Source organism: Leptonychotes weddellii, chromosome 1 (assembly GCF_054177405.1).
Source record: "Leptonychotes weddellii isolate Sample4059 chromosome 1, ASM5417740v2, whole genome shotgun sequence".
Classification (NCBI taxonomy): domain Eukaryota; kingdom Metazoa; phylum Chordata; class Mammalia; order Carnivora; family Phocidae; genus Leptonychotes; species Leptonychotes weddellii.
Window position 1 is genome coordinate 99,151,350 of NC_138369.1, and position 19,620 is coordinate 99,170,969.

Consider the following 19,620-nt stretch of genomic DNA (forward strand, 5'->3'; position numbering starts at 1 on the left):
TGTCTCCTTGTTTCCAGCCTCATCTTCTTACATGTGATTTAGAGTTTTTAGCTTGTCTTATGGCTGCCTAGATAAAGTTGATATTTCTTTGCCCCATCCCTTGCAGCTTAGTGTGGTCATGTGACTAAGTTCTGGCCAGTGGAATGAAAATAGAATGATGTATGCAGCTTTGGGGTCATACCCTTGAGGGAAAGAAGTATGCTCTCCCTTTCCACTTATCCCCTTCCCAACAGCTGAAATGCAAGTGTGATGTCTGGAGCTACAGCAGCCACGTTGACCCACAAGGTGGAAGCTACATGTTAGGGTAGAGCAAGAAGATGAAAGTAACTTGGATCCCTAGCCCCATGTAGTCACCAAACCCACCTTGGCTATCCACCCACACTGTTAAGAAAGTGAGCTAGAGAAATGCCTACCTTATTTAAGCTGCTGCTACCTTTGTCTTTAAAATAACATCAGTATTTACATCCTTAATAATACAATGCATGGCCATCTTTATGACCATTTTTCCCAACAGAAAAAAAAGGGGGGGGGGTGGAAATGAAGGTACTTTTTGAAAAAATCCTGCACCTATAGACCAAAATTCTTGGCTATTTACCTTGTGACAATACTTCTTTCATCTGGAACCTATCTCCAGAAGAGATTGGTATGAGCTATAGGTGCAAGATGTCTCATTCTCAAAGGATAATGTGTGTTACCACAAGGGAATTAATGCAAGCATAAGACACTTTGCAAGAAACAACCCTTGTCCATCAATAGATGAATGCATAAAGATGCAGTACACACACACACACACACACAATGGATTTCTCAGCCATAAAAAAGAATGAGATCTTGCCATTCATGACAACATGGATGGACAAAGACGGTATCATGCTAAGTGAAATAAGTCAGACAAAGACAAATACCGTATGATTTCATACACGTTGAACCTAAAAAACAAAATGGACAAAAAGCAGAAATAGACCCATAAATACAGAGAACAAATTGATGGTTGCCAGAGGGGAGGAGGACTGGGGGATAGGCAAAATGGACAAAGGGGAGTGGGAGGTACAGACTTCCTGTTATAGCATGAACAAGCCATGGGGATAAAAGGTATAGCATAGGAAATATAGTCAATAGTACTATAATAGTGTTGTATGGTGAGCATAGTATAACATGGAGACTTGTTGAATCACTATATTATACACATGAAACTAATGTAATATTGTGTGTCAACTATACTTCAAAAAAAATAAATTAAAATATTGATAGCTTTAAAAAAAAGACATTTTTGGGTTTCCTGGGTGGCTCTGTTGGTTAAGCATCTGCCTTTGGCTCAGGTCATGATCCCAGGGTCCTGGGATTGAGCCCCGCATCGGGCTCCATGCTCAGTGGGGAGCTTGCTTTTCCCTCTCCTCAGCCCCTCTCCCTTGCACGCTCTTTTTCTCTCAAATAAATAAATAAAATCTTTAAAAAATAATAATAATAAAATGTAAAAAAAGACGTTTTCCAAAATTTTATAACATGCTCTATATCTTGAAAACGTATAGATGCTTGCTATCTTGTGATATTTCTATTAAAAAATAAAGTTGACCTTTCAGTATCTAAATGAGAAAAGAAAAGTTGTGATTGAATGTCTACTGAGAATCGTTTTGGTTTTAAGTAAAGGGTTAGAAGTCTGTCCCCATTTGGACTTTTGGGGCCAGAGGGAAAAAATCCAGCAATAGCATTACCCATTATTATTTAATGTTACTTTGAGTAGACAGCAGAAGAGGTTCTATTGAAAAAGCCTTCTGAATTATGTTTGTCTCTCAGGGTTCTGAATCTTTCATTCACTTCCCCCAAAAAAGAACTAAATACTTACTTTAAGGTCTGAAAAAAGCAAGGGAAATTATTGGCCAAGGATCCCCCTAAAACACTTAGGGTGAGTACTGAGATACTGCGCATTTCATTAATTTAGCTGCTGAGAACTGTGATTGCTTACTAATATTTATGCAACTTCTCAAACTTATTAATGATAATAACTTCATATTTTGTATTTAAAAGAAACAGTAGACTCTTAGCATTCTTAGATTTAACCTCCTGGTTTTTATCCATGAAAAACTTGGGATGTGTATAATATGACATGATCTTATATTTTGCTGCATTTCACAGAGGAAATCATGCCCTTGAATGATCCATTTGACAGGTTCACAAAGGTCTATGAATGTCAGGATCTCACCTTCAGAATTATGACTATCCTCTCTTCAGCAGGAGGCTTGCCTGGTTCAATGGACCTTGTTCATCAGAAATCTGGAGGGCTTCCTTCTATAGATCCTAGAGTTTAGAGTGCCTGAAAGACCAAGAGAAGAGACCATCTCCTTTCAAAACCCTTTTGTTAGTCATTAATAATAGAGAGAGGCAAGTGTTAGTTACTGATCCCTTTTCTCTACAAATTATTCTCTTGCTAAAGGGACAGAGAAAATATTACTAGTAGATGTGCAGTTTGGAAGGAAGACTATCAATCAAGAGATCTCAAATGAGTGAGGCCCTTCTCAGTGGCTTCCTGGATTAGAAGCTCTGATGCATTCATTGCTCTATTCAAGAACCTAGCACAAGGTCAGGTGCACAGGAGGTGCTCAACAAATATTTGTTGAATGAATAAATAGATTCTATGGATAATTCAAGGAAGCATAAGAAATATTCCTGCCCTTAAAGAGTTTACCAGTTATACGGACATAATACATAAATAAAAAGAAACCAATTTTCTAAGAAGCTAAGAACTGGTACTGATTTTAAGTACTGTAGCTTTGCTGGAAGGTAGTTCTCTAAGGCTTAGATGAAAAAGTTGAAGGTGAGATGAGCCTTAAGAGAAGGGTAGGTACAGAGGAAGGAATTCCAGAGAGAAAGATAGGCATGAGTATGTAAGGTAGAGCCAAACACACTGGGCAGATACGATGGCAGAAGACGGTTGGGGTTGAGGATGAGGTTAGACAAAGAAGCAGAGGCTCTATGTGGAAGGCCTGAGCCAGCCAGCCTGAGCCAGCCAGACTTTTCTATGGGTCACAGGAAGCCCTTGTGGTTTGCTCCCCTGGAGGAGAGAGCCAGGAGGGGGCAGGAAGACCAACTGCTCTCTAGTCCGCATGTCCAGGTAAGAGTCTCACTTAGGGCAGTGGCAGGAGCAATGGAGAAAGGAATGAGATCGGGAAGCACAGTGAACCACCCCTGTAGGATCCGTGAGATAAAGCTGCAACACTTTTCACTGGAATCACAGGAAGCGAGTCAGTTCACTGTGGGCTGCTTTGACATAAGATGCACTAGAATAAATTCTAAAGTAGAAAAAACTTTTCACTTATAAAACAGTTCTATTAGCTTGGCTTAAAACATTTTTTCAGAAATATTCAAGTTCATTTATTTTTAAAAATACACAAGAGTAGGGGCGCCTGGGTGGCTCAGTCATTAAGCATCTGCCCTCGGCTCAGGTCATGATCCCGGGGTTCTGGGATCGAGCCCCGCATCGGGCTCCCTGCTCGACGGGAAGCCTGCTTCTCCCTCTCTCACTCCCCCTGCTTGTGTTCCCTCTCTTGCTGTGTCTCTCTGTCAAATAAATAAATAAAACCCTAAAAATATATATATAAATATAAAAAAATAAAAATGCACAAGAGTATACAGAAACAAGTAAAAACTACCCCAAATCCCACTCCCATCCACCAAGATTACTGTTATTATTTTGGTGAATACCTTTCCACACGTTCTTGTATGCACAGATATATACAAAGTATGATAGAATTTTATTAATGCGTTCCATATGTGTTGTTCCACAATCAATTTTCCTCAGCCCCTAACATGTTGTAAACATTTTTCCGTGTTGATAAACATTGACCTACATATCATAATGTCAGTCTGCCTATATCACAATGTTCCATTAATGGATATTTAGATTCTCTCTCTGTGTGATACCATAAACAATCCTGTGATTAACTTTATTATGCATATAATTTCCCATCTGTATAATTATCTCCAAAATACAAATCTAAGAGGTTTTGGCTAGGTCAAAAGCATATATAATTTTATGTTTTGATACCTATTTCCAAACTGCCCTCCAAAAAGTACATCCCTTCATTCATTTACTCAATAACTATTTCTTGAACACCTACTCTGGACCAAGCACTATTCTATATGCTGAGAATAGGACAGTGATTAAAATGGACAAAGTCCCTGCCCTCAGGGACTGTACATTCTAATGCAGAACAACAGACACTAAACAAACAACTAACAGGTAACATATTGTCAAGTAGTGGTAACTGCTAGGAAAGCAAAATAAAACAGTAGCAGGCTGGAGAGTCACAGAGTGGACAGAGGAAAAAGCGCATTTTACACAAAGTCGTGAGGAAGCAACAATGAGGAAGAGACATGTGATCGGACCTGTGAAGATAGCCGAGGGTAACAGTGGTGCAGAGAGAAGGAACAGGAAGTGCAAAAACCCTGCCGTGAGAACCTGCCCAGCATGTTCCAGAAAGGCAGTGACTCCTGAGAGTCGCAGGAAATGTGGGTGGATAGGGAGCCAGGTCAGACCTGAGAATGCACACTAGGAGCAGTGTCCGTGAGGGGCTTCGCAGCCATTCGTAGAGGTGTTTGGATCCATTATATCGGCCAAAGGGATCTGAGATTCTAGTCTGAGGATAGTAAAAGAGAAGGGAGAAAGATGGGACCAGATCTGCTTTTGTGTTTTGCCCCTTCTCGGTCTCCTATTCATTAGACACTCTGCTGAGCATGGAGCCTGACGTGGGGCTCGATCTCATGACCCTGAGATCATGACCTGAGCCAAAACCAAGAGCTGGACACTTAACCGACTGAGCCACCCAGGCACGCCAAGACCTGTCATCTTAATAAAAACTCAGGCAGCAACATGGGCTCATGATAGCTGATTTATATTAATTTTCCCCAAGCCATCTAACACAGAATCTTTAACACAGAAGGTGGTATAAATATAAATATTTGCTGGATAAACAAAAGAATGTATTGACAAATCTTCTCTAAAAGTACCTTTACTTTGTAGGTGCTCTTCTATTGTTTTGATTAGCGTCAATTTCAGAGGCTACCTTTTGACTCTCTTCTCCAATTCTGAAGCTCTTTGAGGACAGCTCCCTGAGCCCTGCCTTGGCATCTTCTTACATCTGCGGGGAAGGTCTGAGGAATTTAAATGTGACCAAAGAGAGCACTGACAGTATTTAAGACACAGGTTTGAGTAAACCCAGGGCTTCACTCTGCCCCAACATATCTGCCTGAGATCACAATTTCTTCTACAGTGATACTTTAGAAGTCACACAGAAAAAAAATAATACTAAATAAGAGCAAAAGAAATTAAAAAAAAATTAACTTCAGGAGAATACGTGATTTGCTGACAATGAAAATTGCAATGTTGGTTAATTTACTGTTCTTCAAACAAAATTAATAATAACATTTTCTTCTGGTTATAAAAGTAATTCATACTCATTGTAGAAAAATGTTTCAATACTGAAAAGCATAAGGTAGAAAATAAAAATTACACAATAACCCATTATCCAGGGACAGCCACTATTGAAATTTAAACATAATTTTGATCCTACTGTACACACATAGTCTTGTATCTTTCTTTTTCCCCTGACAACAAATTCTGAACATTTTCCCAATAACATGTGTTTTTTTTTTAAGGATTTATTTATTTATTTGAGAGAGCACGTGGAGGGCGGGGCTGAGGGAGAGAATCCAAGCAGATTCCGCAAGGAGCAGGGAGCCTGACGCGGCTCGATCCCACAACCCACGAGATCAAAACCGGAGCTGAAACCAAGAGTCAGATGCCCAACTGACTAAGCCACCCAGGCGCCCCCTAATAACATGTTTTTAATATTAGTAAAAGATATGTAATGTTCCAACTATGCCTTTGTCATAATTTCTATTATGTGCCTATTATGGACAATTATTTTCAACCTATATTATAAACTCTTACAGTGTTGCAGTGAACATTCTTGTACATGATCGCTGAACAAATCTCTAATCAATGCCTGAAGTAGAGCCCAGAAGTGTAACTGTTTGGCCAAAATATACAATGTTTTTAAAGTCTTTTGTTAAGTGTTTCAGAAGTTCTTTCCAGAAAGGTCGTATTAATTTACACTTCCTTCCTACTACCCTCAACCACCCCTGTCACCCCATTATAGGCTAAGAGACTGGCAAGGATGTGCTGGGTTCAAATCCCAGCCCCACTCTCTTAGGAAAGTTATTTAACCTCATGAAAGCTCAATTTCCTCATCTGTAAAGTGGGGATAGTATAATGGGGTATCCAGCTCATAGGCTGTTATAAAGATTAAATGAAATGATAACATAAAATTGCCTATTATAGTCCCTGGCACATAACATGCAGTCAATAAGTATTATCAACTGGTACCAGTAACCAGTAAAATCACTCCACCCGATTCACTCCTAGCCAGCGTAATATTTGGGTGCAAAATCCCCTAACACAGTCGGGAAAAGTACCAAGCTTCCCTGTTTAATAAAACTGTTTATAGCTGAAGTCACGCAATTATTGTATCCACACACAAAGCCTCGGTATTCTGAAAATGGCAGCCTCTTTAGTTACCACCTGCAAGCAAAGAGGATCTTCTGAAAGGTGTTTTCTGCGCTTTATACATTATTTTCACAATGGTATTTCTCTTATTATTTCAAGGGAAACATATCTACTCCAGGGGCAATGGCCACAATTTGGAACTCTTGCAGCATGAACAGCTGTATAATTCATCAACAGGCCTCACAGGTATCGACCTACTACATTTTGGCCATAGGCTTTCAAAAGAGATCAATGCTTGCTTGTTTGTTTGTTTTAAAGTCCCTGAGCAACTTAACTAAGAATTTCATTCCAATTAATTTGAGTTTGCTGTTTGGCTGCCCCGGAATTTTTGGTTGAGGTGATCCCAAGATAAATGAAATCATTTGTAGAGAGCCGTTTATCAGATGGAGGCCCTAAAACTTGCATGAAATCAGTTTAGCTCTATTTAAATCCAAAATAGATCATTTTCAGTTGTTTTATGAGAACACATTAGCTTAATTTTTTATAGAGATATTTATTGTGTGTGGGAACATTAGTCTTCAGCTCTAGAGAGAAACAAAACTGTTCTGTATTTGTTGTCTGAGAGGATCTTCCTACCAGTGGCATGAACGTTCAGAATGTGTTCTAGATTCTTTGAAGTTCCTTGACAGTGGGTAAATTTGTGTCATTATTTAGGAGAGAAACCCTGGGACATTTTACATTGTAAAAACAACAGAGGAAATGAAATTGTAGGATATCAGTTAAAGGTCCGGGTTGTTGTTTTCACCTGGGACTTCTTTGGAAATCTACTAAATAAAAAGCTTGGGTCTCCTGCCAAAAGGTAGTATTTGGGAACAGAAAACTGATTCAACTCTTCCCTTTCAGAAGTACAAATATGCCCAGTGTTTTCCTGTCCCATTTTCCTTCTCCATACTCTGAGATCAGTGTTATCAGACCCTATAAATTTCCCATGCAGTGGGTCACCAAATAAACAGAGGTATATGATACCAAACAGTTGAGTTTAAATGTCTTCCTGTCTAACTGTTTTGGCCAGAAGAGATGAGTCATTCCTCCTGTGAGATGGATTAGGGAAAAATTCTCATTTTGAGTTGTCCAGAACCTGATTCCACCCAGATCAGCTTCCAACTCCCTGCCGCTACAAAGAATGACTTGCTGGATGTCCTCATTATATGTCCCTTTGTGAGCCTGCATAAGAATCTCTTTGGGATAGACACCGAAGGTAGAACACTGAGTTCTCAGGTGTGCATGTATTTAATCTGACCGAGTCAGATGACAGGACATAGCTGCATCGGTCTACTTGCGTTATATAAAGTATTCTGGAGGGCGCCTGGGTGGCTCAGTCGTTAAGCGTCTGCCTTCGGCTCAGGTCATAATCCCAGGGTCCTGGGATCGAGCCCTGCATCGGGTTCCCTGCTCAGCGGGAAGCCTGCTTCCCCTCTCCCACTCCCCCTGCTTGTGTTCCCTCTCTCGCTGTGTCTCTCTCTGTCAAATAAATAAATAAAGTCTTTAAGAAAATAAAAAAATTAAAAAAAAATAAAGTATTCTGGAATCCAACATTTCCACCCGACACTTGTCAGTATCCAATGTTCTAATTTTTGCCAATCTAATAGGTATAAAGTGGTATCTCATTCTTTCTTTCATTTGTGTTTTTCTGATTATAATATATCCGGGCATCTCATTATGCTGGTTAGCCTTGGGGGTTTCCTCTCTGTAAATCACTTGTTCATAAGCTTTACCAATTTTCACTGCGGTTTCTGTCTTTTTCTTGTTGACTTGCAAAGAGGTCCTGGTCTACTCTCCTATGGGACAGTGCAAAATATCTTCTCCCCTTCAGTCAGCTGTCTGTTAACTGTCCATGCTTAACAGAAATTCATACTACAGAAATTCTTAGTTTCAGGGCACCTGGGTGGCTCAGTCGGTCAAGCGTCTGCCTTCAGCTCAGGTCATGATCTCAGGGTCCTAGGATCGAGCCCCACATAGGGCTCTCTGCTCAGTGGGGACCTGCTTCTCCCTCTCCCTCCGTTCCCTGCTCATGCTCTCTCTCTCTCGATCTGTAGCTCAAATAAATAAATAAAATCTTTTTTAAAAAATTCTTAGTTTTTTGGTAATCAAATTTATCAGTATTTTGCCTTATGGCTTGGAGCTTTGATGTTTTTAAGAAGTCCTCCCCATTCATGAGTGACAAAGATAGCCTCCTACATTGTCCTCTAGCACTATAACAATTTTACTTTTCTTATTTAGTCTTTAATCTGCTTCCAAGTGGATTTATCTCTGTATGCTGTTTTAGGTTGGAGTCCAGTTTTATATTTCACCATATAGTGAACATTTTCTACTAAACAATCCATGTTTTCTTCACTGACCTGGGTGCCATCTGAATCTTATACTAAATACTCATATGTACACGTCTGTCTCTAATTTCTCTATTTTGTTTCAATGGTCTATTTGGCCATTCTTTTGCCAAACACTATTCTTATTCCTATTGCTTTGAATGATGTCTTTATATCTGGGCTACTCCCCCTGTTTATGACTCCTTTACAAGTTTAGCTTAGATATTCATGGCTTTTATTCTTACATATACATGTTATGGTTGGCTTATTATTAAGTTCCTCAGAAAATTATTTGTAATCTGCATTGGGATTGCATTGAATATGTGAATTAATTAGGATAGACCTGAGCTCTTTATATATTAAGATCTTCTACCCAAGGGTATGGAATGTGTTTCCATTTAAATTAAATCACTCTATGTTCTTGATTAGCCTTTAAATTTTTTTTCCAAAGACTATTCTATACTTACACTAACTCATGTAATAATAACCATTTAATCTTCTAGTATCACCATTTTCCAAATGAGGAAACTGAGCCCAGAGAAATAAGGGACTTGCCCAAGAACTCACTGCAAGTGAGTAAAGTAAGTAACAGAGCCTACATTCAAATAATTTATAGTCCATACTCTTAACCACTGTATTGCCTCTCAATTTACAGGCAGTAACTTTATAAACTTTATAGTTTGGCTGCTATTGTGAATGGTATCTTCTTTGTATTATTATTCATTCATTATCTGATAAATTATTTTTATTATATTTTCTAATTTATTGTTGCAGTTGTAGAGAAATGCTGTTCTTTTTTTTAATTTTTATTCCAGTATAGTTAACATAAAGTGTTACATTAGCTTCGGGTGTACAATATAGTGATTCAACAGTTCCATACATCACCAGTGTTCTTTTTTTTTTTAATTCCAGAAATGTAGTTGATTTTTAAAAGTTGATATTTGCATCCAGTGAAGTTGCTGATTTCTCTAATTAGTTCTATGGTCTATTGTTTCTGTTGCTTTTTTTTTTTTTTTTTTTTTTGGTATATCAACTGTCAATAATGGCCATTTTGTCTTGTCCTTTCCAATTTTTAAGTCTTCTCATTCCTTTTTCTTGCCTTATAGCATTGGCCAAGACCTCCAGTAAATGGTAGACTCTCTGTAGAAGAGATCATGGACAAAGAATGTCTCTTAAAAAAAGCAATGTTGTCCCAGAAGAAGGTTTTCATTTTACCTTGGCTATACTATATGCAGCACATCAGAGAACTGTTTCACAGAGTGTAGGTTAGAAATTGTGTCTGGTGGTCAAGAATCCATTCTAAGCAGACAGGCCCTGTGCTTATTTATGCCACAGAAATTACTTTTCCTTAGGAGATAGCCCTTCCAGGGGAGACATAGCTCAGTTGTGATAAATTTGACTTCATTCTGACTTTAAGTACATTTGACTCCATCCTAAAGCCCTATAGCAACAACACAGCTCTGCACCTGTCACTTGCTTCACACAATCTGCTAGATGCAATTGCTTCTGACAACACATTGGTCTCCATCCCCATGGGGGAATTCACAGACAGCAGCACTGGAAGGAGCCTTAGAGATCAAGTGTTGCTCTCATTTTACACACATCCGAAAGTCCCTATAGTGGGTGCCTCATCACCCTTGAGCAGATGATACACCTTGGGGGGCTGATGCTAACAACTGAGAGAGCTTGAGTCAGACTAGAGGCTAACACAGCTTTCTCCTAATTGGCTTCATCACTCCAGCTTCAATTGGCCATGCTTCGCATTCCTGGCAGCATCTCAAGGCTTATAGTGACTCATCCATCCTGACTTCAATGGGGACTTAGAGGAGAGAAAGAGGAAACATCCACTCTTCTTCCTTGTATCCTCAAGGTTTTTCCCTATTCAAGATTGGCTCATCTGTACAGAAGTGGGTACTGGTGGCTCCATTATGTAGTCCTGGAGCCTGAGCACAGTCAGACCCATCAGAAGCTCTGAGTAGGTGACCAACACACCCCTTCCTTTTACACATACCCAGGGTGACTAACACTTGTGGTAGAGATGAGTGAACTGAAAAGCCCCACAGGAACCTTACACTCAGTACATCCAAAATGGAACTTCTCACCATCTCCTCCAAAATCACTCCGCTCTTACAGTAACCCCTGCCCAGGCCCTGGAACAATCTCCATTCCACCATCCTCAGCACCTTCCTGCCCATCACACCTAAGGAGTTACCAAGCCTTGGCCACTCAGCACCCTGAGAGTCTCTCTGGCCCACTCTCTCCTCCCCATTCTGATTGAGGCCTTGGCCATACCCTCCCAGCTGCTCCCTGTGCTCTACTCCTGACCCCTGGGATCCACCTTCCATACTACTGCCGAAGGGAATCTTCCTCATGCCTCTCTAACCATGTCTCCTGCCTAAAACCTTAGAAGGCTCCCCACCACCGTCAGAGCAGATGCTCCCTAGCATGGCAGCTACTACTCTCATAGCACAGCCCCATTGCTCTCTCCAACCTCACACCCTGATGGCAGGACCCCCAGATCCCCACTTCCCTCTACCCTCCCTGACTGTGCTTCTGATCCCTGTTCCCCCTACCTAGAACCTGCATCCCATTTAGTGGGAACAGTCTAATGCCCCTAGAAGCATGTTGGGGGGCCCTGCTCCTGGGAGCCTTCATTGCCTCCTCACCCCTTTGTCCTGCTGAGGTGCCCTCTCTCTGGGCTTCTCCTAAGACCCTGTGCATCCATCCCACTAAATTATAACATTCTCTCACTGTAGGAAACCGGATTCTCTATGACAATAGTTTATTGCATAACCAGTCTGGTTTCATCTCTGTTCATATTTAAGATACAACCGTGAATAAAATACATGGAGTCAGATTTAGTGTGGGAGTGCCCCCAAAGGGACCTGTTCACCACTGGGTGTCAAACGCCTAGCACAATGTCAACCTGGCACACGGTGGCCCATCTGAATGAACAAATGATGAGCGGATGAATGATGAACGCCGCTTCAGGACTGGGTGGGCGGTCACGATCAGGGCACATGCTGGATGTAGATGGATAGTGAGTGGCACCACTCGGCGCTGCGTGGGGAGGGGGCGCTGCAGGGCGGCGGGGCGAGGGCTGGATGGCTAGGGGCGGGGGCGTCTGAGGCCGGGGACCCAGGGTGGCCCGCGAGGGCTCGGGCTGGCCCGCGGACCCTGCGCCACGACTCTGCGCGAATTTCGCTTTCGCTTTGGGCCAGCTGGAGGCGGCGGGGCCGTCCCCAGAACAGCTGCGGCCGGGCACCGTGGAGTTAATCCGAAAGCGCCGCAAACCCCGCGGGCCGAACTCCACGTGTCACCGAGAAGCTGATGTAGAGAGAGACAGAGAGAGAAAGCAAGCAGGAGACCAGAGTCCCGGGAAAGTCCTGCCGCGCCTCGGGACAATTATAAAAATGTGACCCCCTGGGTCGGCCTCCCACCACCGCCCTCACCTGCTGCGCCCTCAGTCCGCGTCCAGCGCCGGCCCAGTGTCCACGCAGTGCCCGCTCAGCATGTGCCCGCCGCGCGGTGAGTACCCAGCCGGACCGGAGACGCCGCGCTGAGCGCGCTCGCCGCCGCTCGGGTGGGGAGGGGCGGCAGCCGGGGAAGAGGAGGCAGAAAGTTGGGAGCCGCTAAGAGAAGACCGGAGGGCAGTGCGCAACCTCGTGCAGAGGTGAAAGAAAGAATGACTGCGTGCTTACCATGCCCTAAATAGGACTCTGTCTCCTTATCTAGAAACAGCCTCGTGGGCTATCATTATGCCCACTTCACAGGTTTGAAACTGAGGCCCCACGCGGTACCTTTCTTTCTCAGGGTCCCTCAGCTACAGCTATGAGAGGGCAGATCCCAGCCAGCAAAGTGAGGCTGTCTCCCCACTGTTTCCAAAACACTAGGCCATGAGTCTAGGCTAGTCACTTCCCTACCTGGCCTCAGTTTCCCTACTGGTGAAATAGAGGCTTTTTCTGGGTGAGCGCTGAATCCAACATCCTTGTCTGAGCTCATTAGGGGGCTCTCACAGGTTGGCTTCTAGCCCTATAATAGAGCCCTGCCTTCCAAGAACTTGATTCATTTCTCAGGTGTTGAAGGAAGATTGGAAATGGTGGAGGGAAGTTGGTGTGGTTAAGATGTGGATGGGTGGAGATGACCAGAATGAATAGAAGGTAGAGGCAGGCCAAACCAAGCTGACAAGCTCAGCCTGCTCCTCTTCCTTTCCAGGCCTCCTCCTTGTGACCATCCTGGTCCTCCTAAACCACCTGGACCACCTCAGTTTGGCCAGGAGCCTCCCCACAGCCTCACCAAGCCCAGGAATGTTCCAGTGCCTCAACCACTCCCAAAACCTGCTGAAAGCCATCAGCAACACGCTTCAGAAGGTGAGTTTTTCAATATTCTTGTTCCCACTTTGCAGCCTCTCTAGGGAAGGGGCTTCTCTGAACCCCTGGTCACCTGAAAAGAACTGTGGAGAAATTGGGGACGTTAATCAGGAGCTGTCAAGACGGGGAGACAGAACTTTACAAAGGACCCAACTATTAGCTAAAGAGTCTCAATGGAATTGTGTCTCCAGAGAAAGCAAGAGTGGTAATAAATTATAATGGCACTCATTTTGGCTATGTCTACACAGAGGAAAGTGGATATTTACAGTGTGCCCTGTAGCCTGCCAACAGAGATGGAATTGTGTCAGGCCCACACTGTTTTTCTGACACACTTATCAATCCAGGAAACCATTATTAGGTGCAGCCTCTGTGCTCCAGGGGCTACAAAGATGAATTAGATTTGCCCCTCACATTGCTCACCAGCTTCCAGTGTGGTAACACAGTTCTCTGTCTGAGCAACACATTCCAGGGGGCCTATGACAGTGGGCATCCAGCCTTCATTTTCCAGGGAGAGAGTTATCTAATATTATTTACAGCTTCATTCATTTTTTTAGGTTTCATATTTTAATGCAAAAACATCTTCTTTCCTTTTAAAAGTACTTCTATACCTATACCTTCTGCTGGAACAGCTGAAGACTGACGTTTTAAAAGTTGTCTTTTGGCTTCTTGTTCTCTAGTAAATCTTTCCTGAATATTTTCTAGCTTGTTGTTTTATGAATATATTAAAATAAGCTCAAGGCCACAAGGCCTTCTAAAGAATTCTTTTCCCCCTCTAAGCTTTCACAATGTGCTGCCAATTGCTTCTCACAGTTCAATCTTAATTAAAAAGGCCAAGTGAAAACTGCAGAGAAAAGTGCTTTGACTCCTGAAGAAAGTTTCAATATGGATACAATTGAGGAGCTGCAATTTAAATAGATGCTTTATGTGAAAAAGCTAACTCTTCGACTCCCCAGTATAGCACTAATGGTCAAAAGATTGCAGAACTCAGTTTGATATTTTTTTATACCATTCCTTTGTCAAATTAGCTAGAACAAATCAGCTGGCTACTTACAGAAGAAAGAGGTGGCAAATGCATGCGATTCACAGCCCACAGATTTGTAGAGTTTGGTCCATACCTTTTGTCTTTGATTTTGAGTTTGATGCCATTGAAAAAGAGGACCTTTCATATAAGAATCCAGATTTCCAGCTTCTCTTGAAAAGATCTAAAGAACTACAACAGAGGGACCATATTTCCAAAATGTAACTCTTTAACACCTGCTCAGGATTGTGACTGCCCAGGTGTGTGTGAACACCTCCAGGACCAGTGTGTAGTTTCCCGTTTCCCGTATAACGAATTACCACAAAGTAAGCGGCTTTAAACCACACCAATTTCTTATCTTACAGCCCTGGAGTTCAGAAATCTGAAATAGGCTAGAGTCCAGGTGTGAGCAGAGCTATGTCCCTTCTGAAGACTCTAGGGGAGAATCCATTTTCTTACCTTTTTCAGCTTCTAGAGGCAACCCCCATTCCCTGGTGTATAGCCCCCTTCCATCCTCAAAGCCAGCAATGGCCAGTTGAGTTGTCCACATGCTGCATTATTCTGATGGTGACCTCAGGAATTACATTGGACCCACCCAGATAATCCAAGATAACCTCCCTATTGTAAGTCAGCTGATTAACAACCTTCATTTCATCAGCAACTGCAATTCCCCTTGGCCGTGTAACATATTCTCAGGTTCCAGGGGTTAGGAAGTGGATGTGGGGTTGGGGGATAGGGCATTATTCTGCTTACCACAGAGATTTTACTACTTGTTTCCAAACATGCTCTGCATCTCAAGTCTTGATTATGGTTCATGCAGTTCCCTCTGCCTGAAATTCTCTCTCCTCTGCCTGCCACCTTCTAATCCTCTTAATGCAGATGTCTCATCTCTGGTGAAGCCTTCATACCCTTCTCAGTACTTCTCACCTGCTGACATGACTCCTCATCATTTGGGCACTTTCCTGTCTCTGCAGTTGAACTTGGAATCTGGGAAGGGAGCAGCAGATGATAGTCCTTCTCTTTGTCATGTTCCTTAGTACAGTAAGTCCCCCCTTATCCAAGGGGGATACTTTCCAAGACCCCCAGTGGACCTCTGAAACTGCAGACAGTACCAAACCCTATATTGTGTTTTTTTCCTATATACACATACCTATGATAAAGTTTAATTTCTAAACTAGGCACAATAAGAGATTAATAATAATAACTGATAATAAAATAGAGCCATTCTAACAACATAAGTTATGGGAATGTGGTCTCTACATACCTTACTGTACCGTACTCACCCTTCTTGTGATGATATGAGATGATATAATGCCTACGTGATGGGGTGAAGTAAAGTGAGTGACACAGGGCACTGCGACGTAGCATAAGGCTACTAGTAACCTTTTGACTCCACGTTGGAAGGAGGAGCGTCTCCTTCCGGACCACGGTTGCCGGCAGGCAACTGAAACCAAGGGAAGTGAAGCCACAGATAAGAGGGGGGACTGCTCGTACACCTGGGGCTCAATGAACAGAAAAATGATCTCAATCTTCAATCAAATTTACGGACTTCTTAGATAAATTTCATAATTCTAATTCAACAGTGCTTTCCAGCATGCTCCTAAGATGACATCTGTGTGTGTGGTTGTGTATGTGTATGTGAACCGCAAATTAAATGTCCACTTGTCTTTAGGGCTACATGTTTGTTATATCCATCAGGTTGGGACCTTAACAGTTCTGCCTTTAGAAGTTCTACTTGAAAAGGATATTCATAAAACACAGGTGCTTTGGCAAAAGGAAAAAACTGTCTTCACCAGAAACAAGTGTCACAGCATGGTGTAGATGCTGATTAGCATAGCCTGTTGAAATGATTTATAGTGTTTACATAATGGAAAAATGGATCATCCAGAGAAACAGGTCCTAAGCAAAGGGAGAGGAGGGATGGAGAGAGAATGTAAATAACCTGTTTCCTTTTGTCTTAGGAAGATCCCAAATTTCCTACAGGTCAAAGAGATGGATGTCAGAAGCAGCCGGCTCTCTTTTTGCTGGCAGCCTACGGGGCCAGCCTTATATGAAGCCAGGTGCCTTATTAATAATATAAGCTGGGTTACTCTTTATGTTTTTTACAGGCCAGACAAACCCTAGAACTTTATTCCTGCACTTCCGAAGAGATTGATCATGAAGATATCACAAAGGATAAAACCAGCACAGTGGAGGCCTGCTTACCATTGGAATTAACCATGGTATAGATGATTTTCTTCCCCAAGCATGTAATACAGTTAAGAGCTAGGCATCAAACCTCATCTTCTTCCAAAAATGTGCATGTTTCTGGTTTCTATCATCGTGAGATTTTAACAGGTCCCACTTCAGAAGTTGAATTAAAAAAATATATATATATATATATACAACAAATATGTGTTTTACAACAATGTGAATATACTTAATACTATTGAACTGTACACTTAAGAGTAGTAAAGATGGTAAATTTTATGTTATGTGTTTTTTACCACAATAAAAAAGATATGTGTGAGAAAAGCCGGGAAGACGTATATTAAGAATTAATATCTTTGATGTGATTTTTTTTTTCTCTAGAATGAGAGTTGCCTGGCTTCCAGAGAGATCTCTTTGATAACTGTAAGTCAGAAAATTAAAGGTTTCAGCCTACATGATGAATTCATATCATTGATGTCTCATTATTTTTTCTTCTAGAATGGGAGTCGCCTGGCCTCCAGAAAGGCATCTTTTATGACGGTAAGACACAAATACTCTTTCTTCCCTCAAATGCAATGTGGGGGAAACATTTTTAGCCATCTCAGTGGTTCTTTCCCCATTTTGTCATATCACTTAGACCCTGTGCCTTAGCAGTATCTATGAGGATTTGAAGATGTACCAGGTAGAGTTCAAGGCCATGAACGCAAAACTTTTAATGGATCCTAAGAGGCAGATCTTTCTGGATCAAAACATGCTGACAGCTATTGATGAGCTGTTACAGGTAAGACCTTTATACTACCTGTAAGAGCACCTTCTTCATGCTGAGACGGCTAGTCAGGGTCCATGATGAAGTATAAAATCGCCCCTTCCTGGATTGGGAGAGGCCTGAAATCCCCCTCCTATATCCCCTACAGAGCCTCTTGACAAAGGGCACTCATGAGCAGGCCACAGCAAGAAAAGCAGACTCCCACTTGTTGATCATGTGGTATACACCAGCCTCTCTGCAGATGTTTTCATAGATTTTCTCTTACCATCCCCACAACAACCACATGGGGTGTGTACAACGGAGAAAAGCCAAGCTTAGAGTCAGCCGCTTGTCCAAATGGCTTGTAAGTGACAGAGCCAGGATTGAAACCCCCATCAGAGAGATTTCATGAGACTTATCTTCTCTTTCACTTCTAAAGGCTCCAGGATGTGCACTGAGGGGCCAGCATGCATATCTGCAAATACTGTCAGAGAAAACAAGTGGGGCTAATGCCTGGGTATGACCCATTTTGAACTAAAATGTGTATGAAATAAAAGAATGACCTATCACCTGGGACATCCACAGTGTCACTCATAGACAAGAACTGGCTTTGTAATTTTCTGAATCACAATAGCACATGATGCTAATACAAAACAGAGAAATATTCACATAAGAAAGAGCAGGGTGACTACCTTGGTGACCAGGGCATGGAATACAAATAAGTATGATTTCTCTCTTTGTGCCAAATCACTGTTTGAAAGGCAATGAGCTTCCTGCAAGTATCAAAGAATGTTAGCATCTAGAGAGTTATTTCATTTTCGGGGGCCCAAGAGTCGACTTGAGCATTGGAATCCATTCTACCAGGAATCAGCCAACCATGCCCAAACCATTCACCCCCTCCGGGAGTCGGTATTTTCCCTTGTAAAATGGCGTGGCTTTACCCACCTTACCTTTCTCTTGGGCTTTTTGCAAGGAACAAGTGGAAGTATTGATCCTTGTGAAAATATAAGATCTTGCATTGTGTTATGAAATGAAAGGGTAAAACTGAGAGATCCATTGCCAGGTTTATGTATCTGGTACAAATGAGTGTCTGTAGCAAACAGGTCTGTTACTCAAGGAGTTCCAATCAGTAGCAATTCATCACCTCTCTGTTCTAAAAGGGACTTAGCTTCTTAGTATAACATACAAAAATTAATTAGGTATTGCAGCAGATGTCATCTGAACAGAATTGTTCCTTTCTAAAATGCAACTCCCACTGATGATTTTCTAAATAGCTTTAAGTGTCTTTTCAGAGCCCACTGAAGATACATGTGCTTGGATAATGAGTATTTCTTCTCTCAGGTTCTGCCTGGCCATCTGGCTGGGAGTAGATTTGGGTCGAGTTTAGGAGATATAATGAGGGAGTGGGTTGCAGACTCTGAGACATGTATTGGCTTCACCCATTTTTACGGATGAATGTTTTAATTTTGGAATACCATGTATGTCATCCTTAATATTTATCCTCATAGGCCCTGAATTTCAACAGTGTGACTGTGCCGCAGAAATCCTCCCTTGAAGAACCAGATTTTTATAAAACTAAAATCAAGCTCTGCATACTTCTTCATGCTTTCAGAATTCGTGCGGTGACCATCAATAGAATGATGAGCTATCTGAATTCTTCCTAAAAAGCTGAGGTCCCTCCCGACCTTCAAGTCATTCTTATAATAATGTGAACCAAAAATATTTTTCACAGGATGTGGGTTAAGAACCAGGGAGGGGATGGCTTGACCTGGTCCTACTTAAGCTAGTACAATAATTCTCATGCTTGTTTACATTAGTTGCCCCTGCAAATCTGAAAGATGTGACTGTTATATCCACAGGCTGCCTTTGATCAAGTATATTTCACATTTACTATGGATAAGTTATTTTTTAAGTTTTTGTGAGCAAATTGCTAAAGAGGGAAAATGTCCTCACTGAACATGTTTTTCTTTTTCCTTTAATAGAAGAGCAAGAATTTATAAGCTATTTCTGTACCAAAGTGTTTGTAGAAACAAACGCTCAAGCATAATTTATTTTAAAATAATTATTTATATAATTTTGTGTTCATGAAGGCATGTGAATTAACTTATATTTATTTGTTATATTTATTAAAGTATTTATTATCAAATGGATTTGAGAAATACCTTATGTTCTAAAAATAAAATGATTGAATAAAATAAGTCTCATATTTTTTCTAATATAATTGGAATACTTTAAGCGTTAAAATACACATTGTGGGAAAACTGAAAACTCCAATGTGAACAAAATTCCCTTGGAAAGAATGCCACAATATTCTTACCCAAGTCCTACTTCCTCTAATCTCCCATTTTAAAGGGAGACTTCTAAGACTAGACAATTAGATAGAAATCATCAGAAACTAGATCCCAACACTTACTCCCTTTTTCTTGAGG

The 19,620-nt window shown here is 41.6% G+C and overlaps 1 protein-coding gene and 1 long non-coding RNA gene across 7 annotated transcripts in view; one reads left to right on the forward strand and one right to left on the reverse strand.

Moving 5' to 3' along the window:
* Positions 1-12,778, reverse strand: part of LOC145723072 (uncharacterized) — a 70,172-nt gene extending 57,394 nt beyond the window's left edge. Inside the window, exons 1-4 of one of the 6 annotated variants that reach the window (XR_014147886.1) lie at positions 12,321-12,778; positions 9,749-10,008; positions 5,005-5,148; positions 2,201-2,311 (exon numbers count right to left, since the gene is read on the reverse strand). This is a non-coding gene — a long non-coding RNA (uncharacterized LOC145723072). The remainder of the gene's footprint in view (positions 1-2,200; positions 2,312-5,004; positions 5,149-9,748; positions 10,009-12,320) is intronic. The other 5 variants (XR_014147883.1, XR_014147888.1, XR_014147885.1 and 2 more) reach the window with 5 other exon arrangements.
* On the forward strand, positions 12,028-19,349 carry IL12A (interleukin 12A). The gene is made up of 7 exons (XM_006742163.3): positions 12,028-12,396; positions 13,084-13,238; positions 16,365-16,478; positions 16,828-16,869; positions 16,945-16,986; positions 17,084-17,227; positions 18,700-19,349. The coding sequence occupies exons 1-7, from the start codon at positions 12,381-12,383 to the stop codon at positions 18,853-18,855; spliced, it is 669 nt and encodes a 222-aa protein (XP_006742226.1). The 5' UTR covers positions 12,028-12,380; the 3' UTR covers positions 18,856-19,349.
* The last annotated feature ends 271 nt before the right edge of the window (positions 19,350-19,620 follow it).